This window comes from Phalacrocorax carbo, chromosome 8 (assembly GCF_963921805.1).
Source record: "Phalacrocorax carbo chromosome 8, bPhaCar2.1, whole genome shotgun sequence".
In the NCBI taxonomy this organism is placed as follows: domain Eukaryota; kingdom Metazoa; phylum Chordata; class Aves; order Suliformes; family Phalacrocoracidae; genus Phalacrocorax; species Phalacrocorax carbo.
Window position 1 is genome coordinate 43,852,949 of NC_087520.1, and position 27,980 is coordinate 43,880,928.

Here is a 27,980-nt window from a genome sequence, read left to right on the forward strand (position 1 = left end):
CCTTTTGGCTGCAAGCTTCTACCAGCAGCGTGAGCAGCATCTGTCATAAAACCATGCAGACACACGCGGGGCATCCATCTTCTGCTCCCACCTCTTGCCCAAAGCTCGCCCGCTTTCCCATTCCCTTAGATTTAACACATGCAAACCCAGAAACGGTAACTGGAGTTTAAAAAGAGGAGGATGGTGATAGAGGAACGGGTGCTGTCATTGCTAGGCTGTGCTCCCAGGGCCGTCTGCAAGAGGAACGCGTGGAAACCCAGGGCTTGGGTGCTGGTGGATGGGGACTAAACAAGCCAGCTCTTCGCAAAATAAAAGTTTTAGAGGCAAAGACCAGCAACAAGAGTTGTAATTCAGCTTTCTTTGTTAAAAAAAAAAAAACGAAAATGAAACAACAACCCAAAACATAGAACAACCCAAACATTTAACAGATTTGTTAACCACAGACATAAAAGAATCAAGAAATACTTGAAAAAATACATTGCAAGAGACGTCTTGTTTTACAAGGCAATTTGATTAAGTTACTACGGGCTGACCAGCACTCGGTCAGTCGCGGAATAGCTGTGTCAACAGGAACACAAACATTGTAAATAGACAGCGCTTACTGTAGAAGTATTAAGACTAAAAGATATTTACCCCTTAAAATAAATAGAATGTCATCTACAGCAACATTTAAATTAGTAAAATATTTTTAAAGCAACCAAATAAAATTGTAAATCAGATCTAGATTTTTCTTCTGTAGGTTAAGATCCTTTTATTCTTTTTTTAAAAAAAGAAACAAACAACAAAAATATGAACTTTAGAAGAAAGGTATCTCTGAAAAGTCAGATTATTCACTAGAAGTGAATTTCACCCTCCTTTTATTCTGCGGGCCAGCGCAGGGTCCGGGTACCACTTAAAATTCCTCCTTTGCCAGGATTTAGGTGGGACACGGACCTCACCCCGGCCTCTGAACAAATCAGGGCTTTTTTTTTTCCCCCTTCCCTACGTGTGAAATTCACCCCAGCGCAGGAGGCGCAGCCAGACCCCGCAGCCCCGCGTCCCGCTGGCGGGGCCGCGGGAGGGCACCCGAGCCCCTGCAGAGCCCCTGCGCCGAGGTGAACGTCACCCAACGGGAATAGTTTAGGTGTAGATACACAGTCTCTTGTAGGCCATTTAAAAATTAATTAGATATTTAAAAAAATACGTTTGGTGGCTTTTTTTTTCCTCATTAACACTACAACAGCTGGAGGAAGCAACCCCTTCTCACGCAAGGAACAGGGGGCTAAAAGCAAAGAAATAATCCTCCGGGCATCGGCTCCTGACCCAAGCCGCGTTTCCTACGCGCAGCTGAACGGCACTCGGCTTCGACCCGCAGCAGCACCCCACATACGTGCACCCCCCCGCCCCCGCTGCTAGTTCCAGTTCGGGCCGTGTAAACTGGGAAGAAATTCTCAAGTGTGGGCGAAAGCGGTGTAAGGCTGGCCAGCTGTAACTCCTCACAAAGCCACCAGAAACGAAGAGCCCCTCGAGCATCCCCCAGCGCCGAGGTCTCGCGGGATACCCTGGCACGGGCAGGGGTCCCTGGCAGAGGCGCGGGAGCAGATGCCCATCGCCGCAGGGAGCCGGCTGCCGCGCTCGCTGGTCGGCAGCCAAGCGCCGCCGGCTCCAGCCACGCCGGCCCGTCCCGCGGCCAGAGACGCTCGTCGGGCTCCCAGGGCCGGCACAAGGCTGCGATTCAGCCCGTGGGGCTCTGCCGAGGTCACGGCGCTGACCGGCAGACCTCGGCACGAGCCCGCGGGGGACCCGGAGCCGTCTCGCCCCTGGGCTGCCCTTTCCCAAGCTCCAGTAGGAAGCTTTGTTCCAGCCCTTTCTCAGCGGCCAACATCGCCTTCCCCTTTGATCTCATTAGAAACGGAGTTGCGCAACCCGTTGATGGAAAAGCTGGCGTCCCACAAGAATAGCCCCAAACAGCCAGAGCGTTGTGTAACAACAACATTTGGCCGTTTCCTGCTTTTTTATTTATTTTATTTATCTATTAAAGCTCAGGAACACTGTTGCCTCAGCTAATGGCATGGGTACCTTCCCAGGCTGAGAGGAAACCTCCCCCGTGATTCCCTATGGCTGGAGCGAGACTCTGCCACCGCAAACACTGCTCCGTGGTCGGGAAGCCGCGGCCGCGGGGAAGCGCTCTGCTGCAACGCCGCTGCCCCTCGAGGGCTCTGCTCTCGGGGCCGACCCACCGCGGAGGAGCCTGTGGAGGGGCCCGATTTATTCCCCGGCCTGAGCCACCCCCGGGGAGAGGGCTCGGAGAACCACAAAGCCGCTTCTTACGAGTTTCAATCCAGTCGAGGGGTCTTTAAAGTTTGTTCAACAGTGACAGAGTCCCTTTGAACTTAGTATCCACAGAGGGGGCCATTAAAAACAAAAGGATGTTTTCCAGAACGTGGTATCTGAGATGGGAAACACCACAAATACTGCAGGAAGATTAAAAAAAATAAAAAAAAAAAAAAAGATCCACCTAGGATGACTTAAAACCCCCCCATTTTAGGCCAGGAGCATTTTGCAGGGCTGGTTCCCCTCCCAGTTGGGAAGGTTTCTCATTTAGAAAGAGGAACCCAATGCGTAAGGAAGCGCCTGGCCACCGGCTGCTGCCCAGCCCTGCCCCGCTGTTTAGCAATCCCTATGGGATGCTGTTCCGTGAACACCCCTAACAACAGACTGCCTGGCAGCCTAAATACTTAAAAACGAGCCAAGAAGAGCAATAATCGAAGGGGGATTTAGTCAAGGACCAAGGGACTACTGCAGCACAGCCATCCCTTGCAGAAATACGCAGCCACGGCTCCACGGTTGGACTCGATGGTCTTAACCATCTTTTCCAACCTAAATGATTCTATTACTCTGCGACTCCCCTGACATGGCTGCTCCAGCTGGACTTGCAGAATACTGTCACATGAAAAAGATTCACGCGGTACCTCGTTTAACTGTAGCTACTGTTTAGGAAAGCAAACTCACGGTCACTGTGGCCGTATGTGTCCTTTGCGGGAAGGGTTCACCTCCCTTGGTGGACTCCAACAGGCGCGACTGATCACGGGCTTGAAAGAGCACAAGCAAACAGAGAAACAACAGAAAAATCTCACATCCAGCACTGGGAATGATAAGAAATTTTCTGTCAAGTCTCTGCTCTTCCCCTCGCGCTCCGTGACACCTCTCATTCCACGTTTGAGGAAAACGAGCAGCAAGGGGGTCCTTCACGGGGATGTATTCTCTCTTTTTCACACCAAAATCCAGCTGAACGTGGCGAGCCCCCAAGGGCAGCAGACCCTCCTGGTTGCTGATCCGAGTTACAAGCTGGGTAGCTGCTAACAGCGATCTCACCCCTTGGAGTGAAAATTACTTTAGCTGTATTTTCTTTATAAAATGAAATTCCGTTTTACCCCCTCGCTCGTTATCTCCCTAACCTCCAGAAAAAATAACCCAACCTCTTACAGCCACGTCACCAAGCTCTGCTGGAGGGGAACTATCGGGGTCAATGAATCATGGATGAAAGAGATCAGGTTTTTGAAAGGTAGACTTTGAGATGTGAGCTGTGGCCGACCAAATTCAACATTTTTGTCACTCTGTGCTGGTACCTGGTTCGGTTTCTTCCTATACATCTATTGCCATGGAGACGCCGGCGAGATCACCACGAAACATATGGTATCAATGCCAGAGCCAGCAGGTTAGTACAAAAGAAAGATCTTTAGCAGCAAGAGAAGAATCATGAAAATTCATCAAGAGCAAGCAAGCGAGTTAAGGATTTAATTAACGTCAGTTAATTAATAAAAAATATGTCTCACTGTGACATCTCCTCTTTAAAAGCAGCGTGAAAGGTTCACCAAGAGGATATTGTGTCGTGACGGGTCTTTGTCACTCATGAGAGTCATTTAAAGATGTGCCCAAACCAAGCAAGCCCCACGCCTTTGGGAGATTCAGACCTATTTCTGAGCTCTCTGTGGCTTGGACTTGCGTGCTAATTTACATTGGACTGAGGTGGCCGAGTGTTAAAACCCCTTTCCTTCGCATCACAGGTAATTCTGCTGGTATATATTAGCACTGAGAGCCCCTACGTTGAACCCAGGCCCTGCGGGAAACCGACCCCGAAACCATTACAGCCAAAAAACTGCCGACCAAGTGGAAGGTGACAGACTGAGGTCCTCTCTCGATGAAGCAGGTCCAGCACAAGCAGCGATTTCCCATCACTACCTTGCCAAAACATCTCAGCCTTCAGCTGGAAGAGGATTCCAAAAGTTGAGTTCAGGATTTATGGTTCACAACCTTATTTACGCAAATGCCTCTCCGCAGGCACTGGAGTCCGGGATGCTCCAATTCATTGCACGTAGGTCCCCGAACAGCCAGGCACTGGCCATAACTTTGGGTTCTTCTGCACCCAACCCAGCTGCAAGCCTCCACAGATTCACTTCGCTCTAGGAGAGCTCAACACGTGTCAAGCGGCACCTGAGCTGGCTGGGGTATCTCTACGCTGTGCTGCACTGGAATAAGCAACCTGACAGCAAAGGTTCAGCGTGACGATTGTCGCGCCTATTCCTCCTGCACTGCCTCTGAGCGAAGACGCGTGGTTGGCAAAGAACAGCAAAGAGCTGCACGTAGACGCTCGCTGACATAGCCACGGCTTGAACAGAAGCTGCCACCTGCTGTAACGCACGCTGCCTTTTTGCTAAAGAACTTCTTAAAAGGGCAAAGCACGAGCTAGTACCATTGGTGTCCTTAATGCCTCCTCATCCAAAATAACTCTACGCTAAGAGGAGAATCCCGTAGAAAGCATTAGCTCTCGGAGGATCCCGGCTTCCAAACAGCTTAGTTTACAATAATATTGAAGAGAATAAGTAGTTCAACAACCCATTTGCACAAAGCACAAGCACAAAGACCTGTAACAGAGACTGAAGCAGCTCACTTGTGGGACGAAGATGCTTTAGATTTCCAACTACCACCTTGAGCGCAGAGGCATTACGAGCGAGCTGTTCGAGAACTGCAGTCTTGCTGAAAAGGTGAAGCTTTTGACCAAATAAAGCAACATGTTCCTCAGAGGACAGTTTGGATTACTTGAGAACTAGAGGAATTCTGGGTGGGCTCAGGGGTTGGGACTGCACCACCCACAACAGCAAAACAAGATTTCACATGCGGATCGTGGTTTATGCTCAAAGACCACTCCCTGATCGGGGGGATGTTGGTGGGGGCACCTCACCAAGCCAAAGCTGATGCTGCAGTTTTGCACGAAGGAGGAACAGGCCCCCCAGTCCCTGCTTCTTGGAGCCAAACAGACCATCTACAGCAGACTGAGATTAAAGCCAGGCTCCAGCCAGACGGCGACATCTGCCCCTTTCTACGCCCCCAGAGTTGGTCCCACCTCTGCTGCACATCCTAGAAGAGACACAGCTTAACGAAGGGCACCGTGACGGGCAATGCACAGACAGACCCCAGGGAATGAGCCAAGGGAATCCCACCCTTATTTTCTCTTTGCAAATGGTTCAGAGGGGCAAACATGAATCACACCAAAGGCAATGAACGGGGCCGACTGGAGAGCGTGATGTTGCTCATCCCATGCTGGATGATGGCCTATCTACAGAAAAACATGGAGTGAGCAAGACAAGGACTTGGCCTTCTGCTAACTGCAGTTCCCTGGGGTTATCAGGAGGAACCGCATCCTCAGGCCTGCACCGACCCCAGGGCGACGGGACGGGCATTCTGATGGAGAGCATCCCGGAGGACTGGCTCAATAGCAGGGAGATGGCTTGGATCTGAGAGTTAAAAGCCAGGCAGTGGCTGGGGACCCCAAGTGCTCTTGTCAGGAACGCAATCGAAGTCAGATGAGGCATCCCCACATCATTTCTCTGACACTAAATCTGCTCTGCCTTGTCTCACCTAAGTCACTGCCGGGGCACAGAGTCCAAAGCGTCCAGCAGCACGTATTTTGGTGTGAGTTTGTGTGTGTGTGAGCGTGTGAGCCAACATCAGCCAACTGCTGCTTCCCAGCCACCCGCCCTAGACCAGGTAGGCCAGGCTCAGAACCACCCCGCGGCTCTGCGACAGTCGCAGCCCCAGACACAGGCACACTTGTACAGCTGGCAACACTCAAACCGGGCTTGTGAGCAGATCCACCGTCGTCTGGGGGGTCCCAGACCCAAACCAAGTAAACATACACAGAACTGAGGTGCAGCCCTCAGTGTCACACACACACACGCAGGCCGATTGGTCTCGCTGCTGCGGGCAGGCAGGACCCCTTTGAAGCGGCTGAGAGGAATTCCTCCTCCTGGCCCATGTTCGTACCAAGATCTTCCCATCGCAATGCTGCTCATCTGCCAGGCTAAGGATTGGTGACGGAGGGGCTGGAGGAGGCAAGGCAGAGCTGGGGTTATGGTGTCAGACACGAAAAAGCTCCAACAGGGCGCTCCAGTGCCTAGGTTTCGTTTACGAGGGATCAGAACCGTTTTCTCCTTGTGTCGTCTTAAAATAGTATTGTGCGTTTCCTCGAGCTGAATGTCTCTGCTTTTCCTCCTTATGATTCTTGCGGAACCACTTCCATCAGTTTCTGGCAGACGACTGTTGCGGAGACTGCGGGGGAGAGAGCAAAGTTCAGGTCAGAGATCACAAGCAGGGGCCCAACATATATCGTGGTCTCCGTTCATCATACTCTGCCTCTGCCATTTGCCTCCCCACCACGGTTCTGAGCAAGATTAGTCCAAATACAATTTAAGACTTGAAAGCAAATGAGCCACAGGCTACCCTCTGCTTAGGCCCAGCATTTAAATGCGTAACGCTGGGAGCTTTGCTCCTGCAGCAAGGATGCTGTGCTGCCCCGAGGGAGGCGCCGGTACCTCCTGACACCAGTTTTTAATTGAGTGGTGATTCGGTAACTGCGTGCAGATGCCAGAACTGCACGCAGCCACAGCTGAGCCTGGCACGACAGCAGGAGAAGGCATACAAAATACGAGCCGATGCTTTTATTTCCAATTTTGAAGAACTCGGCTGTATGTGCAGCTTCTCTAAAGGCTCGAGTACCCAGGACAGAACCACTCAGCGTACTGAGCACACGCAGAGGCCACCGCCTCGCGCAGGGCAGGGGAAGAGCAAAGGAAGCATTTCAGGGCACCGGAAAGGTGCTAAACTGAAGTTAACTTTATTTTCCCACCCATTAGTTCTGGTGGCTGGTGTCCAAAGACGCCTGTACTTTCTGCTGCTCGGCTGTGTGTTCGGAGATCGCAAGGCAGTCTTGCCAGGTAAAGCCAACGCTAATTCTAACTACCCACAAAGTCAAACGCAGATCGGTTGGAGGTGATCAAATTATCTGCGGTATATGAATATACGCATGTGTTTGAAGTTCATACGTTTATAACTGGACATTTGCAGGATTATCATTCTGTGTTCTCAGAATATTTCCTGTATTACCCTTGCAAGCCTTTGGTGGCGGAAAACAGTTAATATGGTAATTTGCCACCCAGGCACTGCAAAAATGGCTTTTCCAGGAACTGAGCCTAATACTCAGAACAAAAAAAGTGTGAGAGAGAGACACAGAGATGGGGGGAAAGCAAAAAAAGAAAATAACGAGCACTGAGTACTGTTAAAAGCCTTTTTCTTCTTCATAAAAAGCATCCAGCTAAGGCTGGGCATTTCTACTTGTCTGCTTTTCTAGGTCAGCCCGTTGTACGAGAGCTGGGAGGCAGATGGTAGAGTTTAGTTACTTGGACAACACGGATTGACTTTCTTGATTCAGTTGTTCAGGCCGAGGTTACATGTGCCAAGCACAGCCTCTCCATCCCTTGAAACCACACCACGGTGTGGTGTAGGCTGTTGCGAAACCTTATACAAAGATACCTTAAAAACAAACCTCGTAAGAGGAAACGTCCAGGGGATTTTCCCCTCCCTCTGCTCCGCTGGCACGTTTTGATGCCAAGGAGAGCTTTGACTGGATCAGAGATGTTAGCGCTGGCTAAGCGGTGGATCGGGACTGATTCCGGATTTTCAGCAGTCAAATTGAGGCCAACTGTGCTCAGACTTATGCTGTTACTTCTTTTCCCTTCTTACACCACCAGAAAGGGATTCTGGGCTGACAGAAGTCTTGACCCAGTGCTTTTACAGGAGGCAGAAGAAAGGCGACAACGTGCTCAGCGAATTACTCTCCACTGCATAACAACCACCTGTTTGCCAAGATTAAAAAAAAAACCCCATGGTATTTGGCCCAAACGTTGCAATTATCGCCAGTCAGGGTGCGTGTTGGGTGCTTGGCAGATAAGGTAATCATCAGGTTAAAACTTGCTACCGTTAAAGAATTGATAGGAGCCAAGACAACAGAAGCCTCCGCTACACGAAGGAGAGCCAGTGCTACCAGCTGTAGCACGCTCCCCGGGAAGCTGCTATTTCTGGAGCAAAAGCCAAGGCTGTGCCCTTGTTCTTCACTGGTAATACTTACAGATGCCTTGGAGAATCCACTTGGGCTTGTTTTGCCACCAGACCCCGAAGAAGTAAATAGGGATCCCACTGAAGATGATGGCAAAGCCGATGGCACATTCCTTCGGTGTCGTCCAGAAGGAAACAGCAATGAGGAACAAGCAGGCCAGGATGAAGAAAATGGGCAGGCAGATGTTCACCTGAACAAGGACCCGAAGAACAGGTTAGAAGCTCTATCAGGAGAACAGGGTAAACTTTCCAGTGCAGTTTATCTAGCTGTACAGCCCGGGGAGGGAAGGAGTTCGTGTTCCACCACGGACCCCGATGTGGATGGTGCTCCTGTCCGTCCCACTGCTCTGAACAAGGGGACCACGACCTTGAACTGCCATGGGGAAGCTATCGATTTAGGCAGTGCTGTGCACCTATACTGGAGAAAACAGACATAGGCTAACACCTAACACGTACATTTAAAGTGCACAGCAAAACAAAGCATGGAGACGTGGCTTGCCAAGAGCCTTTTTTTGGCCCCCAATTCCATACTTGAATGATCCCTCACAAAAAGCACCTGTACCAAGAGCATCAAACTCAGCAGCAACCACAGCACAAGCCATCGCATCTTCCCGGCAGTTTCTCAGGGGACTCGGCTACACTTGGAGCAGCCAAGCTTTCGGAAGAAAAACCAAAAATCCAAAGGAGACACGCTGCAAAGAGCTCCTTTGGGAGGGCACTGGTACACGTCTGTGAGCTTGTTTCTCTCTGGCTGCTCGTTGCCTGGCAGAGACCTGAGTGTGCTGAGGGATGAGTGAGAAACATGCCTTTAAGGAAGGCAGGCATGCTTGTGGCTGACATGTTCTTGGCCTCCTCCCAGACGGGACACGGTACTGCCAAGCTGGCCAAGGACAAAGAGAACAAAGTTCTCATCTCTGCAGGCGTGGGTTTGTCTGCTTTATTAAAAAACTATTTTAAGTGAATTCCATGATGGCACAGAGTGTTTCACTGAGAGCCACAGCCTGTGATTTGTCCTGGGGAATAAATTAGCCATTGAGAGCTTGCCACTGGGCTACCCCACCAGAACAGCCCGCATCTCTGACACCCAGAGCCTCCTTCACCCTGATGCCCGCCAGGCCACGGCAGCTCTTTGCCCTCCTGCGCCGATTTGCATTCGGCAGATTTCCGGGCAGCAGGAAACACAACACAACACAACGCTTCCCCTGCACGCTTGCGATCCCAGTCTCTCTCCCGTACACGACGAGCAGCCGTACTTGCTGAGCCTTCCCTGGTGCTGGGAAGGGACTCAGGGAGGACCCACCACACAGTTACCCCACTGTTCTCACCCTGATGGGCCTTTCCAGCTCCGGCTTCTTGTAACGCAGCCACATCATGCCGATGATGGCCAGAGCCACGCACAGCCAGTTGAAGAAGCTGAAGAAGTTGATGACTGAGAAAATGTTGTCGGAGAAGGCATAGAGCAGGGTCATGATGCACTGCATCCAGAGGAAAGAAAAGTCATTAGCGAACGGAATAAGCAAAACCACGTATGTTACAACAGGTATTTTAGAAGAACTACCTGCCAGGAAAGAATCAGGACGATTATTTCTTACTTATTTAAGCTATTTTCAACTGGTGCCTGGAGTGATTTTGAAACAGAAGTGGAATGTGAGGATATAATGAGAAGGAGAAGGGTCTGTCTGGAGATGGTGCCCACGTAGCCCCGCTCCAGCCACTCTGACGGGATCCCACCCCTGACCTGTTTCCCACTACCGGCTCGATGCTCCTCACCACAGCCCCAGGTGCTTACCGTAAAGATGAGGGACGGCAGGGGAGTGAGAAGCCTGGGGTGAATCATGGACAGGATTGAAGGCAAGTGTCCTTCTCGGGATCCCACAAAGAACAGCCTGAGGTGGGGGAGACAGAGTGGTTATCACCCCTGCAGCCTTTCAGCCCCGGGCTGGGGTTTGTCTTCAGCACAAAACAAGCGGGGACAGCCCAAGCGCAGTGCTGAGGCAGCAAGCCTGAGATGCCCACGCTCCACGCAGGTTTTCCACCGTAGTGGTGCCTCGCACGATGCCAGCAGCGCCCATTTGCTAGTCACTGGCTCGGGAGTGGGGCCCTCCAGGATCAGACCCCAGCACGGGGCGTTCTGCACATACGCAGCGGAAAGTCCCTGTCTGAGAAGGAAGGCTGGAGACGGACAAAGAATGCAAGAAAAGATGTATTTATATCCTCCTTTCCAGAGAGAGCAATTAAGTGACTTTCCTAAGACAACCCGGGGGACGTGCGTCAGAGCTGGAACCATCTCAGTCCCTGTCCTGCCCCGTCCTTTCTCCCCTTTCTGGAGAGATTCTCAGCCCTGAAGTTCCCTAAGTTTCTGCTTTCCATTAAAGCCACTTTCTCAGGCAACATCACTGAGCCCCAAGCCTGTGTTTGTTTATGTTCTAATAACTTCAACAGGACTTTGCCTGTGGAACAGAAAATTAAGAGCACTGACAGGGTTTCCTTTAAACTGGATATGGTTTTAAAGTCTTAGATGTTTTTTCTGCATTCCCCACATGGCCTCCAGACCCTTTAGACTTTGTGACTCCCCACAGCCACTCTTTGGAGGACAACTCCAAACGAAGAGGCATTAAGCATGACTTGTAAACAAATACCAGAAAATTGAGCAAGAAACCTACCGGGAAGAAGTGAAGAGAGATCCGTTAACTGATCCGAAGCACGATAAGCCAACAAAGACGGGTATCATCCAGGACATGACGCCAAGGTGATAGTTCCCAAAATCCTAAATGGGGGGGCAACAAGACAGATATTTCACACCCAGAATGTCCAAAAGAGCTCACAGCTGCCTACAAAGACTTAATATTTGTAGAAATCTGAACAACTGTCATGGCTTAGTACTGAAGCTGTTGTGGCGTTTTCCTTATTGCCATGTGCTGCTCCTCCTTGCTGAAGAAGCAGGATATTTGATCCCGAATATTGATTTCAAGACTTGCAAAGGCACACAACTACAGCCATGCAACGCAGGCTGGCATCTCCGTTAACTCAGCACTGCGCACGTGCAGGCTGGAGCGGCGCTGGGTACCAACCCGAAGGATGGAGCGCTGGCACCTCAATGGCCCAGATCAGCTTATCCTGGACCGGGAGGTTCCCCCTGAAACACTGAACAATCCTGGTCACACGTATTTTGCAAGGTCAGACCCTGCTGCTCACTTCTGAAGCAACCGGGATTTCAGACCACGGTGACATTTTAATTAATAGAGGTATTATTTTTCTCTCTTAATTAAAACAAGGAAGATACAGAGAGAGAACAATCTAGTTCAGTATTGACTGAATGACCTTTTCCCATAAATATCATGCTCTGGTAACTGATGACAAGTCATGAGGCCAGCAGCAACCTTGCATATACACAAATTAAGATCAGTGTTAACTGTCTGCCCACTCTTACTATTGTCTGTGATTAATCCCACCTGGTATCACACTGTTCTGTCCTGCTCCCAACCCAGTTGCTCTTTATCTCCTGTCAAACATCAGCTTTTTTGTAAGCAGCCATGATCAGCATGGAAGAAACCAGGAGATGCATGCAGAGATTGTAAGTCTGATTTAACCAGCCCTGGAAAACAGATGAGCGACATCAGAAATGCACCTATCTTACCACGGCCACGGCGTCGGACTTCAGCATCTGTTCCGTCGACAGGGTCGTGAAGTAAGCCAAGTTTGTCAGCACATAAACCAGAGTGACTACAGGTAGTGAGATGATGATAGCCAGAGGCAGGTTTCTGGGAAGAAAATACAAATTGTAATGGAGCGCGGCAGTTCAGAGCGGAGAGCTGCTGGTGCCAGGGGTCGGCGGCCCTCCTGAGCCCACTTAAACCTGGCTTGAGCCATTCTGCTCTCCTCTGGCTCTTCAGCATGTCCAGTTTCCCAGCCACCCCCCGAGGAGAGGAGAAGATGCCCACACGGGAAGAGCCCGGAGGCTGACAGATGTAGAGTGAAGGATTATGGCAGAAGGGACTTTTTGCATGGAGAGACTCTGGCTGTCTGGGCAAGCGGCAATCCAAGATCACTGCAAAGGCAACTAATTAAAAATACCCCCCTGCGTCTCTTGCTAGCCAGTGGCATTAGCACATGCTTTCTGTTCTGGGCAGAGAAGCGTTTGTGCTGGGGGGGGTTTCTTGTGGGAGATGGAAAGATCAGGGATTTAGTGGGCGGCTTTTAGGCTCCAACTCTCTGCAGCTGGCTGGACTGATGAAACTCAAAGAAAATGAGTTCAGACACAGCCTGAGTGGGTCTGTAAAGACGAGGCTGTGTTGGTACAGATTTGCCTTTCCAAATGGTCTAACTTCATTTGCGAACGGAAACTGAAAAAGGAAACCCTGCTTGATGCCACGTATAATTGGTCTAGCGGAGCTCAAAACCACGGGAGGAGAGAGTCAAATACCATGACTGCATTCAGAAGACATGAAAATAATTGCAATCTGCAAAAAATTTTTTTATAACTGTGTTTGTCAAGGAAGAGGCGTATCAAATCTTGTGCTTCCCAGCAGGCACTAATCACTGCCAGGGTCAGCCAGGAAAGGGTTCTTGCACAAGTGACCCTGAAGCTTGTGCTGACGGTGCCTCGTAGGCACCTCCTCTGTGAGCAAAAGTGATTTATCAGCAACGCCGTGCTTTGGTGCAGCCCACCCTTATCTCACCCGGTCCCCTGCGTAACCGCGAAGGCATGAGGAGTGCAGAAAGCGGCTGTTGCTCAAGAGAACAGGAAGAGCACGTGACAAACATATGTGCACACCAATCCTATTGGGGGAGTTTATACATGACAGTAATAAAGCCACGAGGGCTTTTTCCTCGCCTGTAATTCAGAGAGGTGCCATGCCAAGGAAGCAGGACTTTCCAGCAACACTGATAATATTAGCAATACAGGAAAGCAGTGTAAGCGACAGCCCTTCTCATAGAGAGATTATTGTTCCCCTTCCCCTATTCCAGGGAGGAAAAACGCCATTAATTTACCTCATTTTCTATTTCCCTAGAAAAAGGCCTCGACTTCTAGGCTGATTAGCAACCCCTGTTACACACGTGAGGAAAGGGCTTCCCAAGAACAAGTTTTCCTCCCAGGGAAGTCGTCGCGGGACACACACCTACCTGTAGGGATTTATCATCTCTTCTGTAACAAAATTCAAGTAATTCCTGTAATTTAAAAAAGAACAGTAGTTAATCCCAGTTAGTCCATGGAGTAAATGAAGCCCTTCATCCTACTCATCTGCAAGGAAATTTCAGGAGGGGTAGAGAGACCGAAACCCGCAGTAAAACTCGTGATGGCTGATGCCTAGTCCAAGACCTACGGCACAAAACCTGCAAAGCGCACGCCCTGGATGGTGCTGGTGGATCAAGCACGCCGTGCTGCCAGCTTCCTTGCAACCGGAGGGGTGATGGCAGGTGAAGAGCTGGACCCACACGCGACAGGGCCACCCTCCAGGCGATAAGGATGGCTGCAGCTGGCCTGTTTTCACAGCAAATTGAACAGGCTCCTTGTGCTCACGAGTGCTCAAAGGGACTGAGGAAGAAGCTCTCCAGGAGCGTCAGTTGGGGGCTCTAAATAATCTGTTGGCGTGTAACAGGAGCAGGTCTTATGAGGAGCGGCTGAGGGGGCTGGGGGGGTTTAGCCTGGAGAAGAGGGGGCTGAGGGGAGCCCTTCTCGCTCTCTGCAGCTGCCTGAGAGGGGCTGGAGTGAGGGGGGGGCTGGTCTCTGCTCCCAAGTCACCAGTGATGGGATGAGAGGGAACGGCCTCAAGCTGCGTCAGGGGAGGTTTGGATGGGATATAAGGAGAAATGTCCTCACTGCCAGAGGGGTCAGGCCCTGGCACAGGCTGCCCAGAGAGGTGGGGGAGTCACCGTCCCTGGGGGGGTTCAAACACTGTGCAGACACAGCACTTCAGGGCATGGTTTAGGAGGCCTGGGGGTGTTGGGTTGGGGGTTGGACTTGATGGTCCTAGAGATGTTTTCCAACCTTAATAACACTATGATTCTATGATCTCTCCTCTGCTAGCTAAACCCACCCTGCTGCCCTCTCTTAACACCACCTAGGAACTGCACCAAGCAACCCATAATCTGCTGCCTCTTCTCAGTCCCATGATCACCACCACTTCTTTGCGCTTCTATGTCCTGGCCAGAAAAAGGGCGTGAAGCGTGACTATTAACATTACTAGAAAACCCGAAGCATCTGCCTCGTTGCCCTGGTTACAAGAAAGATGGGAAGTCCTGGACCACACTCTTCCTGCAAACACAATCTGGGGACAAAGGAATGAACTACAGTATTTAGCACTGAAAAGAGATAAAGGGCTGCATCTTACCATCCTCCGTAGGCAAAGAGACCACTGTACAAAGCTAACACAATGTTCCCCACGCCGAATTCACTGCCTTTGAAGGCGTGCTCAGGAGTCAGGTTTGTCACATCACCTGCAGAAAACAAAAACAAGAGCGGATCGATGCAGATGGACCGTGAACCCCAAGGGCCTTTGTGGGTGCTGAAATGGAGAAACCTGGAGGCAAATGCTGCTCTTAGGATCCTTAATTATCGTGCTGATGCATTTCGGGTTATGCTAGAGAGCATGTGCACGTATTTCTATTGGGCTGATTCCTCCAGTTTTACAGTGTTTAATTCATCCAGAGCAATGCACCGAATAATCAGCCCCAAATATACTTGTCTCAAGCAACTGGCCATTACTGAGTCCTCCGAACTTTCTCACGCTGCAATGTGCTATCACCGAGGTCATCTCCCAGATATCTTCTCCCTGCAAAAAACCCAACATTCTGGGGACCTTCCTGCTAGAAGTTACTATGCAAACAGATATTGTCACATTGTCCTCTCAGCTGAAAGCTGCTTTCATTCGATAAAACCCCAGGACTTCCTCCGCTTCCACCAGCCACCCAGTAAAGCAGAAACCCAGGATTTCCTCTGGTCCCACCAGCCACCTGAGAAAGCAGAGGGTTATGGCAGTCCCTTTGATAGTGGGAAGTCAGGTTCTCTGGGACTTGAATATCAGAAGTTTGCTTCTTTAGGACTTGAATATCAAAAAGTTCCTGTTATGTATCTGCTTTTGAAATAAAACCCCATAAATAGACGACTTGATTGTACCCTTGGTAAGAACTGTCCCTGAGCAGCCAAGGGTTTATTTATTTTGCTTTAAAATGCTCTGCTGTTGTTTTGTTCCCTGCCTTTTGATGTGGAGCCTGGGTGTAGGCCTGGGGTGGTGAAGCCACGCTCCCCTCGGGGAGGACGGACGCGGGGAGCGAGGCAGGATTCAGCAGGGCACGTTTGCATCCAGGGAGCCCTGTCAAAGCCCATGTGATTCCTCTTAGGGTACAGATCTTTACTAATCACCCAAGCAACTCCATCACAAGGCAGTCAGCAGGGCCTGGGGCTTAACCCTTCATCTCCCAGCACAAGGTACCCAGGATGTACATCTGGGGAAAGGAGAGGGATGCTAATATACCTGGCATTTGTCCTCTGGATGGCCTCTCTTCCCATCTCACGCTGGAAACTTTCACTCCCCTATGCCACCAAGAGCCACGCTTGCAGAGGCTGGGTAACTAATAGAGATGCACGGACCTTTTAATGCCCCGCACTCATCTTTCTAGCAGTGGGAAAAGGGGACTTTTCCCGACAGTCTGCTGGTGCATCCTGCATTCATGGAGCTTCGCAAGGGACTGCTCCAAATCTGTGCCAGTGACACAGAGCTGCCCTGTGTGCATGGGAGAGCTACAGCTTGTCTTTCCCCCTCTCCGCCCAACCCTCCAGCTCTATCCCCATCCTTTCCATCCTGGGCATTGCTCCCCTTCACCTCCTTTCTCCCTCCTGCTCCTGCTGAGTCCAAACCAGGGCAAAAATATATTCCCTACCACAGTGTCCCAAATGTTCTCTGTTCACAAAACTACCCAGAAAACCAGCTTCCCTCTGCCTTCCTCCCCACCCGGTTGCCATCCCACGTGCAAGGGGATGCTGTGGGTGTGAGCTGCAGAAAAGCTGGGACCACAGCAGCAGCACATGCACCGGGCAATCAGGTCTGGGGACACCAGTCTTCCAAGGCTCTACTTGTCCAGATCTCACTGCAGATCGCAGTTCTCCACTGGTCTTGCCTTGTCCCTCTCTCCCAGCACCTCCTTGCTAGGAAGGTCTCTTCTGAGTCTGCCTTGCGATACGCTGGTTGTATTTAACGGCCCTTTAGCCAGTGAATCTCCTTAGCAAAGAGCACCAATCGCTTTTTACAAAGTGAGGTTAGAACATGTGCATCAGAGTGTGACAGAAAAGCCAGGAAATGCAGAGCCTGATACAATGCTGCAAGTTTAACCTTAATTCCTGGCTTATAGGTTCAGTCATATAATCTTAATTTAGCATTAATGCCCCAGCTTGGCTGTGAACGGCAAGGCTGAGCAGGAGGTGGGTGTGCATGGTATCACATTCTGCTCCATCCCTTGGGCTCAGCTTTCCTGAGGTTATTTTCTGCCCCTCCTGAATAATTACCAGTCTAATTCTTTCCAGGTCTTTTGTTATGGGAATAAGATGGACTTTTTGTTAACAGTGGCTGTAATGAGCTACTGGAATGGCTCAGGGATGGACTAGGAGAGCAGGGGAGCTCTCCAGGCGTTTCAAACACCCCTCGGGACGTCTCTTCTCAAAGGTCTGCTTGTGCTCTGCCAGTAGCCCGCTCCCACCAGGGCCGAGGGGTCACCACCTCCACCACGTCCGGAGGATGCTCTGATCCAGGAGGAGCCAGGGCACAAGCAGCATCACGCTGCAGGCTCACACCTCCATTTCTTGTCCACAGCTGGACACCAGCTTCCATGGAAAGCCTCTTTCTGTTCGTCACAGGTAAAAAGCTCTTAGGCCAAACGTGGTTTTTGGTGTTTTTCTTTTTAAACTGAGGCATCTGCAGATTTCGCTCTGTGCCTTCTCAAACCTCGCACAGAAACCATGTGCTGCTGCCTCCAAGGAAGGGCTGAGCTGCTGCCCTCGCCCAGCTGGCCAGGGAGGGGAGAGCATCGGCGGTCCCCAGCCCAAAACCACACGCCTGGATTCAGGATGTGCCACCCGCTTGGGATGCACGGGCATCTTCAGCCTCTGGGCAAGGAAGGGTCCAAGCCCACTTCGGTGGCCTGCTGGGCTGTACGGACACTTTGGCTGCGTGTCAGGACCGCCTGTCCTCCAGGACACGAGAGCAAAGAGGCGGGAAAGGCAGCGTGGGACCGCTACGGGAGCGGCGCTGAAGCAAAGACATTAAAACAAAGCCTGGCATTTCATGACGCTGTGGGTGGGCAGGGGTGGCGGACGGAGGGACGGATGGGTGGGACAGGACTAATTACTCACACGCCTTTTCCTTGCACCCGCCGTGGCACGCACCTAACCCATCTCTCTGAAGCACCGAAATGCACCTACTGGCAAAGGAGTGGCGAGTCAGCGTGGAGGCAGCCAGGAGGGGAGGCTAGGTAGGAAGGAGGGGGCTTTTTCTTCCTCCCCAACACCTGAGGAGCTGACACCGCCCTGCCCCTTTCCCTGCCTCACCTAGCAAGAGTTGTAGCTCTCCAAAAACGCGCAGCGAGTTGCTAAACTTCACGTCTCTATGCTCCCATGGTAACACGGGTTCAGTAACATGTCAGAGCATGATTAAATAACTACAGGAGCCGAGATCTATCCCTTCCCACTCCAAGGGGACAAGCTCGTACTCTCAGGTGTCCACATGACGCTCTTCTGCTACAACTTTTGCATCTTTCATGCTTTACCTCTTCCTGGTCGCACGACAGGAGCCTGGGCTCCTTAACAAACATGGTCTGAAGACTGCAGCCCAGCAGGGCAGCCGTCCTCTCCCACCGCCTCCGCAAAGCTCTGACCACCCTGCCGGCCAGCAGATCTCCATAAAGATAATTCATGACCACCAGCGACGCCTTTACAGACGTAACTGGCACCACATTGTACATCTTGGGGCAAAAAAGCCAAGCTCCAGCAGTGATGCCAGAAGGGCATCCCAGATACAGAAAGGGCATCCCAGATACAGTGAGTGAGCTGTGACTGTACCTGTCTTGCCCAGATCTTGTTAGCAGCCAGATCCTTGGAAGAGAAATCCACCACACAGGAACCTCCCATCGTGCAGAAGACCCAGAGGTGCGCTGGAGGCTGAGAAAGCGTCCAGGGAGCACCACGTGTCCCCTTCGTTCTGACACTTACCCACTGATGCTTGCAATCTGCCCCAGCTGGAGACTGGGGGTACTGGGCAGATGGTCCAGCATGGTCATTCTTACCTCCTTCCTCCAACACAAACACCCATTAAGACTCGCTGTGCCAAATGGAGGTATGAACCTCAGTTCCAGACACTCTGCACCTTTCAAGCCTGAACGTGCAGTTCAAGCCTCCAGACTTTGCAGGTTTGCATTGCAGACTTTGGATCAAATCAAGGGTTACCAATCTGCAGGCGAGGCTGCCAAGCGTGGCCTCGACGGCTCCGGTGGAGCGAGAGGTCCGTAAGGGAGAGCGTCCCGGGCAAAGGCGTGCTCTGCCCACCCCCCCGGCTCCCCTGTCCTGCTCTCTAGGCAATGCCCTGCCTGAGCCCGGCACCCCGGCGATCTGAAACCTGGTTTGAACTGGCTGTTCTACTGCACTCTGCTCTACAATTAACCAAATTAAGGTAACAAGCTCTGACATAAACCCCATTTGCTGATCTCGCCAGCTGCCAAGACTCTGCTAATTGCACCGGCAAGCGATGGGTCACCTGGGGCCTTTCTGCAGGAGGGACCTATTTCGGGTCCATGCGCTGCGTGTTCAGACCCTTTCTTTGAAAATGTTCATTTGCTCCCCAGTCATGTCCGTTCCGGTTTTAATAGCACAGCAATCTTCTCTTTCAGAAAGCATTTAATGATAATTAAAGATTTTTAACTTGCCTAAACAGTGAGGAGAGGGAACACAGCCATCTAGAGAGCTCAGCCAGAGAAGGAGGGGGGCCCTCAGCGCAGAGGAAACCGAGCCGGGGAGAAATGTGTTGTATAAATGAAAAACCCCAGAGGAGAAGATCAGCTCAGCTGCTGAGCCCCTGCCTGAGAAAAGCAGTGAGAGTTCAGTCGACTGAGTCAGAAAAACAAGGCGGCAAGAAACACACAGGGGCCAGGGTTAAGGACAGCATCTCTTCGGCACCTCGTGGCTCCCCAGGAAACGCACGCTCGGTAGCCACATAAGCTGTTTGCTCCTCTCTGATCGCTGCCACTCTGCAGACAGCTTTGCATTAAACAGTTTTGAGTGGCAGCTGTTAAACTTGGGTCCCATAGCAGATGAGTCTGTAAGGCTGAAAGACACCACCAGAAGCCTTGGACCAGCAGAGAGGGCATCCAAGGAGGAGCCCTGGCTCTCGCCACCAGCTGTGGTGGCACTTCCCCTCATTTCACCGGCTTCCTTCTGTTTTATGGAAAAGTTCCTCTTTCCTCACAGTGCTGGAAAGCTTTCTCAATATTATTTCTCCGCCAGGGTGGAGCCAAGGCTCTGGGCTCCTGGATTTACTCCAACCCACACCCTACTCAAGCTTCACAACTCCTCCCTTTCCAACGGTCCACCAGGACGCTACTTGGTCCCGAAAGCCTCCCCTTACCTTTCCCACCTCCTCTGCATCCTGCTTGTATCACCAAAAATCCCATCACCCTCCTCCTCCTAAGCAAACACCTCCCGATTTTCACAACCTCCGTGTCTACCGGTGTATGAGAAGTAAAGCAGCAGAGCCAGGCGCGGCGGCGCGAGCCCGGCAGCGACGCACAGCACGCCGTGCCTCCTCCGGCAGCCAGAACGCGCCGGGGCAGTGCAGAGACCCTGCGTGAACAGGGTCCCTTTGATCCTTAGCACAGCATGCAAGGTGTAAACCCTAAACAAACCACGCGGTGGGCTTCCAGCCGCTTCCAGAAGCTTGTTTTTTCTTTTCGTATCTGCACAATGGGTTCAGTCCCCGTCCATGGAAACTTGTGATTGAGAATGACAAGAACGAGCCACCTGAGCAGGCTCTGGAGGGGCTAACCAGAGCCAACCAGCTTGACATGCAGGAGAGCCAAGAACATTTGGGGAGGGCAGATCCTCCTGCCTGTCACCCACACCTCTGGCACCACAGGCAAGGCCATTAATTTCAGCCTAGGGGTTGAAGGCTGTGGGAAAGGATCAATATAAAATGCAAGCAGCAGCACACACACACACACACAGAGCTATCGACTGCACTGATACACCTCAGGCACGAAAGACTGCTTCTGCTGCAACCAAAGGCTTCAGAGAGACAGAGAGCGGAGATGCAAAGTAGCAAATGCCAAAGTATTAGCTGCTCTCTGGTTAAATATGTCTGCATTGCTGGGATAGCTGCACTTGGAAAAATGAGAAGCCAAACAGAGTCTCTCATGTCAGCTGCCTTAAAACCCGCTCAGCCCACAACGGCGGCGAGCAGGGGCCCCGTGGCACGTCGGGGATGCGCCCCCCGGCCGCCGGTGCGAGGCACCTACCTTGATCCACCTTAGCATTCGGCGGTTCATTCCGCCTGCCAAAAACGAGCAACACGCTACAACCCACAACTCCTTGGATAAAGCAGCGTTTCAGATGCCAAGGCGCATTTCCACCCTGAAGAGTTAACGCAGCTCTGAGCCTCCGTACGCAACGTTAAACAAACGAGGGTTCCCATCATCGTTAAAGGCCAAGCTTCCAGCGTGTGCATACAGAGCCGCTCAAACTCAGTGATCACAACAAGCGGCACAGGTCACTGACCGACTGCTTCTGTATTTTGGGGCTTTGTTGTTGTTGTTATTAAATGCCTTTTATTTATTTTTGGACAGGCGACTTTGCACATGTAAAATGCAGAAGCCCCGGCAGGCTGAGCTCTATCCTTGAATCTATAATTGCCAAAGTTTTTCTGGGCAGAGAGGGCAAGAAAAAAACCTGTCTGAGCAGAAACGAACCGCTGCGCTCACTCCAAACCGGAGCAGGCGAGCTGCATAGCCCGCTAGCCCGCCGTGCCCACCTGGCCTCGGCATCTGCATCCACCCTTGGCTGGAAAAGAAATCAAAGATTAGAGAGCGAGAGGCCCATAAAACATAATTGTGTTGTATCAACCCTCCACCGTTAAGACGCCTGATTAATCTCCAACATGTGGTTGATGTGATTTAGAGGTGCAGGATGCTGGCAGCTTTCCCAGCTTCCTTGTTCGTGCTCTCCTTCGGTACAGCCTTCCACTCTCCATGTGCTCTGTGAGCAAGAGGGTGAGTAAGGGAAGCACAATAGCTTTCCTTCAAAGCTTACTGCTGGAAAATCACGTTACAGTGGGGTTTCTGGATGCCAGCGTGGCAAGAAACAGCACGGGCAGCTGCAGGGCATGCTTTTCTTGCGATCTTTTGTGCACAAGCCTCAGCCCCAACTTGCAGGGACACACTGAAAAGCTTGAGGGACTTTTACTATCCGTAGGCTTTACCTCCTGCGTGCCAAAGAGGACCTAAAGCGTGAGTTAGTCACGGGCTGGCTGAGTGAACACCCATCTGGCTTGGCTTCGGGCTCCAAACTCCTCTCAGACACCTACAGCTCCACCATCAGTTGATTCTCGGGTCCCAGGTCGCGTCTTAGAGCCAGTCCCTTGGGTGAGCTGGTCCCTCCGGGCACAGACACCAGTGCAAGAGCCGCCCTGCCGCGTCCAACACCACAGCCCGCGCAAAGGCACTGCTGCACCGATCCTCGCTTAGCAAAAAAGCAGGTCACGACTGACGTGGCAGAAAATAAAAACCCCAATAAATCAATTGAAAACAAACGCCTAAACGTCGACCTGCTGATCAGGTTCACTCTTGGGTTCACGTTATGGACACGAGAGATGAGCCTGGGTCAAAGGAAAACTTGTGGCAGATTTCTTTAGCTATGCTAAGTGCTTATCAACCTCTGGAGAGCCGAGCGTGATCAAGTGTAGGTACAAACCCAAGATAATTCAGACAACGACCACTCTTCTTGTCTCTTCGTATCTGCGTGCCATTGTGCCTTGAGACCTGAGGGAGCCTGAGATTTTAATGACCAGCGTGAAATCGAGCTCTCCTGCCCCATCAGCAGGACCCTCCGGAGCAGCCCTGCCCTCCCCATGCTTACAGCTGTATCCCTCGCCATGGCTGCTTGCGGGGCTCACCCGCTCAGCCCCCCGGTCTCACTCCAGATCTGGCTCAAGGGGCTTTTTTGGGACATTTAACTGACGTTGCCACCGAGAGAAGAAAATCAGGTAGGAAAAGAAGAGCGAGTAAACTTTCCCTCCCTCAGGTCTTTCTTAATCACTGTATTTTTCACAAAAAAAAAAAAAAGGCAAAGAAAAAAGTTTGGATAGGGAACTAGCAAAATAACTGCCACAGAGAACGACAGAGACCAAATGGGCATTTTCTAGCAGAAGACAAAGGGATGTGATAAATGGGAGTAGCACCCAGATGTGCACGCACACCCACAGCGCCGAGACGTTGCCTCGCACCTGGAGCGCTTCGACGATATTTTTAGGAGGCTTCACAGCCACGACAAGCACACATTAATGAATGAAGGCTTAAATCTTCATTTCAGCACTTTCAGAAACCCTCCCGTGTCGAGCTCAGAATTTGCCAGCCATAACTACACCTCTAAATACCTTTATACAAAGAGCAAACAATATTGGGTTGGGGGGTGCCAGAGCTGGCTGACGTACGCATCTTTGCAAAGAGAAAACAAGACTAAAAGCAAAACTCTCGGCCCAGGCTAAGTTCTCCATGGCAAATGTCTGGAGTTAAACCTGCCTGTTTTGTCCTTAATTCACCCCGCGCTTGTTCGGCAGATGCAGCTCTGCTGGTCTCTGACAAGCCCAATGAAGGGAGTTAAAATAATGCTGCTGCCATCGAACAGGCGCTCGAGGCACCGTGGATGAGAAGTTTAAGATCAGAAATCAGGCATTAAGAGGGAAAAGGGATAATAAGTTCAATAAACATAATTCAATAAAATGAGTGGTAAATTCTATTTCCCTAAGTCCCAAATGCCCAATTCTCTCTTTTTTTTTTACGCAGACCTGCTGGTGAGGAATCACAGCGAGGGCTGGCGCCCAGCGCGGCAGCGCTCCCCCATCTGCAAACAAACGGCACCTCGCTGCTTGAGCTGCCCAAGGTCAGATAAATGTTTAAGAAACCCGGGGACATTAACAACAGAAAAGAATATATCTGAAACGTGTCTGTGATATGTTTTTAGATTTTTAATGCTTTAATATCAAAACCCATGCTGAATTTCCTCGCATGTAAAAACCATGAGCGTGTCCTTAAAGATTAGCACACTTTTTTGACCGGGTCAAGCCCGGGTTAGTTTTTAAGGCACTGAGAGCTGCAGGGTCAGCGGGTATGAAGAGCACAGCTGCAGACCTAACCACAGCCCTCTGTGTCACACACCCAGTGCGGAAAACATCCCTTAAACCCGCGCAGCCGCTGTCCAAACCGGCTGCACGACCCAGTCCCAGGCATCCCGGTCAAGAATATGGCCAAAAAATACCCAGTGGCGGCCGGACAGAAGGCAGTTTGTGAGAGCTGGTATAACAGAACCAAAAATAAGCCTAGATTTTAGTAACAGGGGAGTGAAAAACCCTGATCCTGTCTATGCTGTAAGTTAGTTATTCTAGTTAAGCGCTGCAGGCTGGTGGGCCGTACACTTGGGGGTCCATATATAAGGCTTCACACACCAACACACTAAGTCCAGGACACTGGACTTTTAAAGCAACACAGCTCTAGCCCCACAAAGGCTTTTAAAAGTATGACTTTTGTATTAGTGAAATAATTGCATCCCAAGCGGGTCAGCTATCCTGAGACAACTTTCAAGTAGTTGAAAGGCCGTCTAAGTAGGAAACCAACTTCTGCCCTCCGTTTGAAGTTGCATGAAAGAAGTGATGTAAAACAGCTGTCCACAGAAAGATCACAAGGAAAGGCAGTTTCTGTGTGGTAACATTGCCACATAGTTCTTTGTCTTGAGATGTTACTGCTTTACTGAACATAATGAAAATATCCAGTGAAAGGCTAAAAAGAAAAAAAGCCAAAAGCCGAAGGCAGGAGGTCAGTACAGAGAAAGACACACTTCTATGAAGTCTCAGAAGTTTCCGTGTTTGAGCAAGAAACTGTGGCATTGCTCCTCTTCTCTGTTTATGGATACTGTAAACATAAACCAGCAGTGGGACGGTAGCCCTTACAGCAAGTTAATCAGCACTGCTCAGGCACTACCTGGAGCGTCATGGGAACACACATCCCCTTCACCGCTGAAACTGCAGCCCCAGACGAATCGACCTGGCGCGTGTTTCACCCCAATAACAGCTGCCGGCTTGGGAATTTACCGACCTGGTAGCGGTAAGTCCTCTTTTGTCCAAAGAGAGTTGGAACTGGTATAAAAGAAAACAAGGGCAGGCAGAGAGCAGCAAAGGCAGGGCACTGTGGTTAGGTACGGCACCCAGCATCGCCCACCTACTCAGAGGTTAAACAGGCTTTTAGAAAAAGGTTACCCATTTGAAAGCATCAGCACTTTAAAAGATGGGGCTGCAGTATTTCGCCTGGAGAATATCCAGCAACTCCGTACGGTGCTACTGACGCGCAGCGCGGCCCCAGAGAGCACCGACACCGCGGCTTCCAGGGGCGCCAGGTCCGTCCCCCTGCTCCAAGGCAGGTTCGACTCACTTAAACCTTTCCCAAGAGGTGTTCATTAACCCATTCCTGTAAATCTCCAGTGAGACAGCCTCCCTGTCCCTACCCGAGCTCTGCAGTACAGTTAAAAGTGTTTTTCTAACGGCTAATTTAAACTTCCCTTGCCTCACACCTTGCACCCATCGTTTTTCGTCCCAGCGAAGATGGGGAGCAGTGCAGCACTTTCCCATTTTAGGTATGCTTTAAGTGATGCTAGTATGCTTTCCTTGAAGAAAAAAGAAGAAAAAAAAGACAGTCTCCTGAAGTATCCCTGCTACATAAATGCATCAAGTTACCTGACATGATTTAAAGAAAAGTTGAGAAAGTTGCAAAACGTGTGTGGAAGCTAAGGGCGGGCATAGGAAAGGAGCCAGCACATTCTTAAGGACTTAACAGAGAGCTTGCAACTTCCATAAGGAGATCAATAAAATCCATGTTGGACCACGGGCAGAATCCCAGGCAGTATGTTGTGAAATAGGAACTCAGACAAGCACTCAGGACAAGGTCTAAACGTGGGCTTTGTGAGGAGCACCCTCTGCAGACCCCATGGTTCCCACTCTGATCCAGTTCACTTTACGTGGAGTGTGGTGCGCACACACTTTGCCTTCAGATGTTATCATCTAACTATTGCTTGTGATCTCGCTACCCGTCACTCTGTCTGAAGTGGCATGGGGGTTTAGCAGGAAACCAAACGTCACATGAAATGGGCTCCACTGCAGGAAGGACACAGGTCACAGCGGCACCTCTCCAGACCTACCACAACTTGAAGCTACAATAGGCTTCATGGGAGGTACAAGGCTTCTGAGGCAGAAGAGTACAGGGTGGGGGCTTCTGTACACAAGAGTGAAATCTCTTATTGGTTACAGATACAATGGAAATATCATCTCTTTAGACCTGAGGAGCCAGAGAAGGCGATTCATCCTCAACAAAAGGACAAAAGAACAGTACAGAGGGAGGGAAGGTGATTTGGGCTCCACAGGACATTAAGGACACAAAGCTGCTACTGGAGAGTGTCCAGAGGAGGGCACGGAGTTGGGGAAGGGTTTAGAGGGGAAACCGTACGAGGAGCGGCTGGAGTCCCTGGGGTTGTTCAGCTGGAGCAGAGGGGGCCGAGGGCAGCCTCATGGCGCTCTGCAGCCCCCTCCCGAGGGCAGGAGGAGGGGCAGGGCTGGTCTCTGCTCTCTGGTGACCAACGCCAGGCCCCGAGGGGATGGCAGGGAGATGTGCCAGGGGAGGGTTAGGCTGGGCATTAGGAGAAGGTCCTTCCCCCAGAGGGTGGTGGAGCCCTGGCACAGGCTCCCCAGGGAGGCATCACGGCACCAGCCTGGCGATGTTCCAGAAGCCCTTGGACAAGGCCCTCAGAGACACGGTGTGAATTTGGGGTGTCCTGTGCGGGGACAGGAGCTGGGCTCGATGGTCCTTGTGGGTCCCTTCCAGCTCAGGGCATTCTATAACTCTATGATTCTGAAGAAGCAAATTAAGATTATTACCTGCAAGCAAAAAACAATTGTAAAGACCTTTTATTGGTAGAATGTTAAAGAACTAACAGAGATTTCTGTTTACTTATCCTTTTCCTTCTAAGAGAGAAAAAAAAAAACTTCAGCAAAGCAGCCTGGGGAGTTATGAAGAGGAAGGAGGTAATTTTTTGTGATAAGCCTCAAACAATGTTCCTGTTGAGCATAGACACTAGATGGAAGAAAATAAAACCTCTGATAAAGCTAGAAATTCTGCGAAGACAGCACTGGCTCCCATAGCTGGGACCGGAATTAAAAAGACCCACGTGCACACACAAACATACGCACACACAGAGGCTTGCCAGTACAGAGCCGGGCGGGACTATCCATAGATTTTATCCACATTTAACAAACAGGGCCTGTACTGTTCCCTAAAGAAAAGTTTATTTTCACAAATCTCGCACAAAAAAAGCACACAGGAAAGCTCACCTGTGTGGGCGAGTCAATCAGATGGGTTTGGGAAAAAATATCTCCCCAAGTTTGAGAGGATTTTTAAGTGTGCTTGAAGAAAACAAGCAAAAATACCAGAATGTTTGCTTTATCTTCCCATTTTTATCTTCTTTTTCAGATGCTAGTTGACAGACATGCATGCTCCTGTCAGCTGAGAGCCCTAATATCGCTGCTCGTCACGCGGCTTCTGCAGCCTTGCCTGACCCCGTGGACCCGATTGAGCTATTCCATACCTGAAGCAGCAAGAAGGGAAACGTAGAGGGGCAGTTTGTGAGAGAATGAACATTACCGGGGGTTGGATTGCAGACGCAGATACTTCGCAGATACTTCTCTATTAGCAGATGGCCCTGACCAGCCACCAGTTACACAAAAGACTTTTGAGAGCCAAAACCTTCTGTCCGTGCAGGCTTGGCAGCCCTGCAATCTCAAAGGGAGAGGCTGCACAGCGACTGAATTAAATGGAAAAGACCTTGGGTGATGTATGCTGGGTTCCAGTAGCATGAAATCCAGCATAACCTCAGCAAGGTAAACATGAAATCTCACAAATAAAATGCACAAAAGCACTCAGCCCTTGGCAAAGCACGAGCTGGAAATATCACCCGAGCACGCAAGAGAACAGACGACGCTTGTAAAGCGCTTCTGCTAGCTCTGAAGTGCTGGGGTTAGCACTCCTGGGCTTTGTCCCTAATGCCCACATCTCTGCTCTGACTGCTCGCCACCTTCAGAAGGAAAAGGAAACATACTCACCCTTTGCAAGCTGCACGAAGCCAAGAACGATGATCAGAGCCAGCGCCAGCAGTTTTGCCGCAGCAAAGGCATCCTGGACACGAGTAGCAGCTTTCACGCTGTAACAGTTCACTGCTGTGAGGAGCACTAGGGGGAAAGGACGAGAGGCACATCAGTTTT

The 27,980-nt window shown here is 50.8% G+C and overlaps 1 protein-coding gene across 1 annotated transcript in view; it reads right to left on the bottom strand.

Annotated features, from left to right (window-relative positions):
- Positions 1–328: 328 nt before the first annotated feature.
- The window catches only part of SLC7A5 (solute carrier family 7 member 5), a 41,961-nt gene continuing 14,309 nt past the window's right edge, over positions 329–27,980 (bottom strand). Inside the window, exons 2-10 of the mRNA XM_064459729.1 lie at positions 27,822–27,947; positions 14,763–14,868; positions 13,555–13,599; positions 12,068–12,191; positions 11,094–11,197; positions 10,220–10,316; positions 9,756–9,905; positions 8,444–8,621; positions 329–6,588 (exon numbers count right to left, since the gene is read on the bottom strand). Of these exons, the coding sequence (XP_064315799.1) occupies positions 6,533–6,588; positions 8,444–8,621; positions 9,756–9,905; positions 10,220–10,316; positions 11,094–11,197; positions 12,068–12,191; positions 13,555–13,599; positions 14,763–14,868; positions 27,822–27,947 (986 nt within the window). The 3' untranslated portion in view covers positions 329–6,532. The remainder of the gene's footprint in view (positions 6,589–8,443; positions 8,622–9,755; positions 9,906–10,219; positions 10,317–11,093; positions 11,198–12,067; positions 12,192–13,554; positions 13,600–14,762; positions 14,869–27,821; positions 27,948–27,980) is intronic.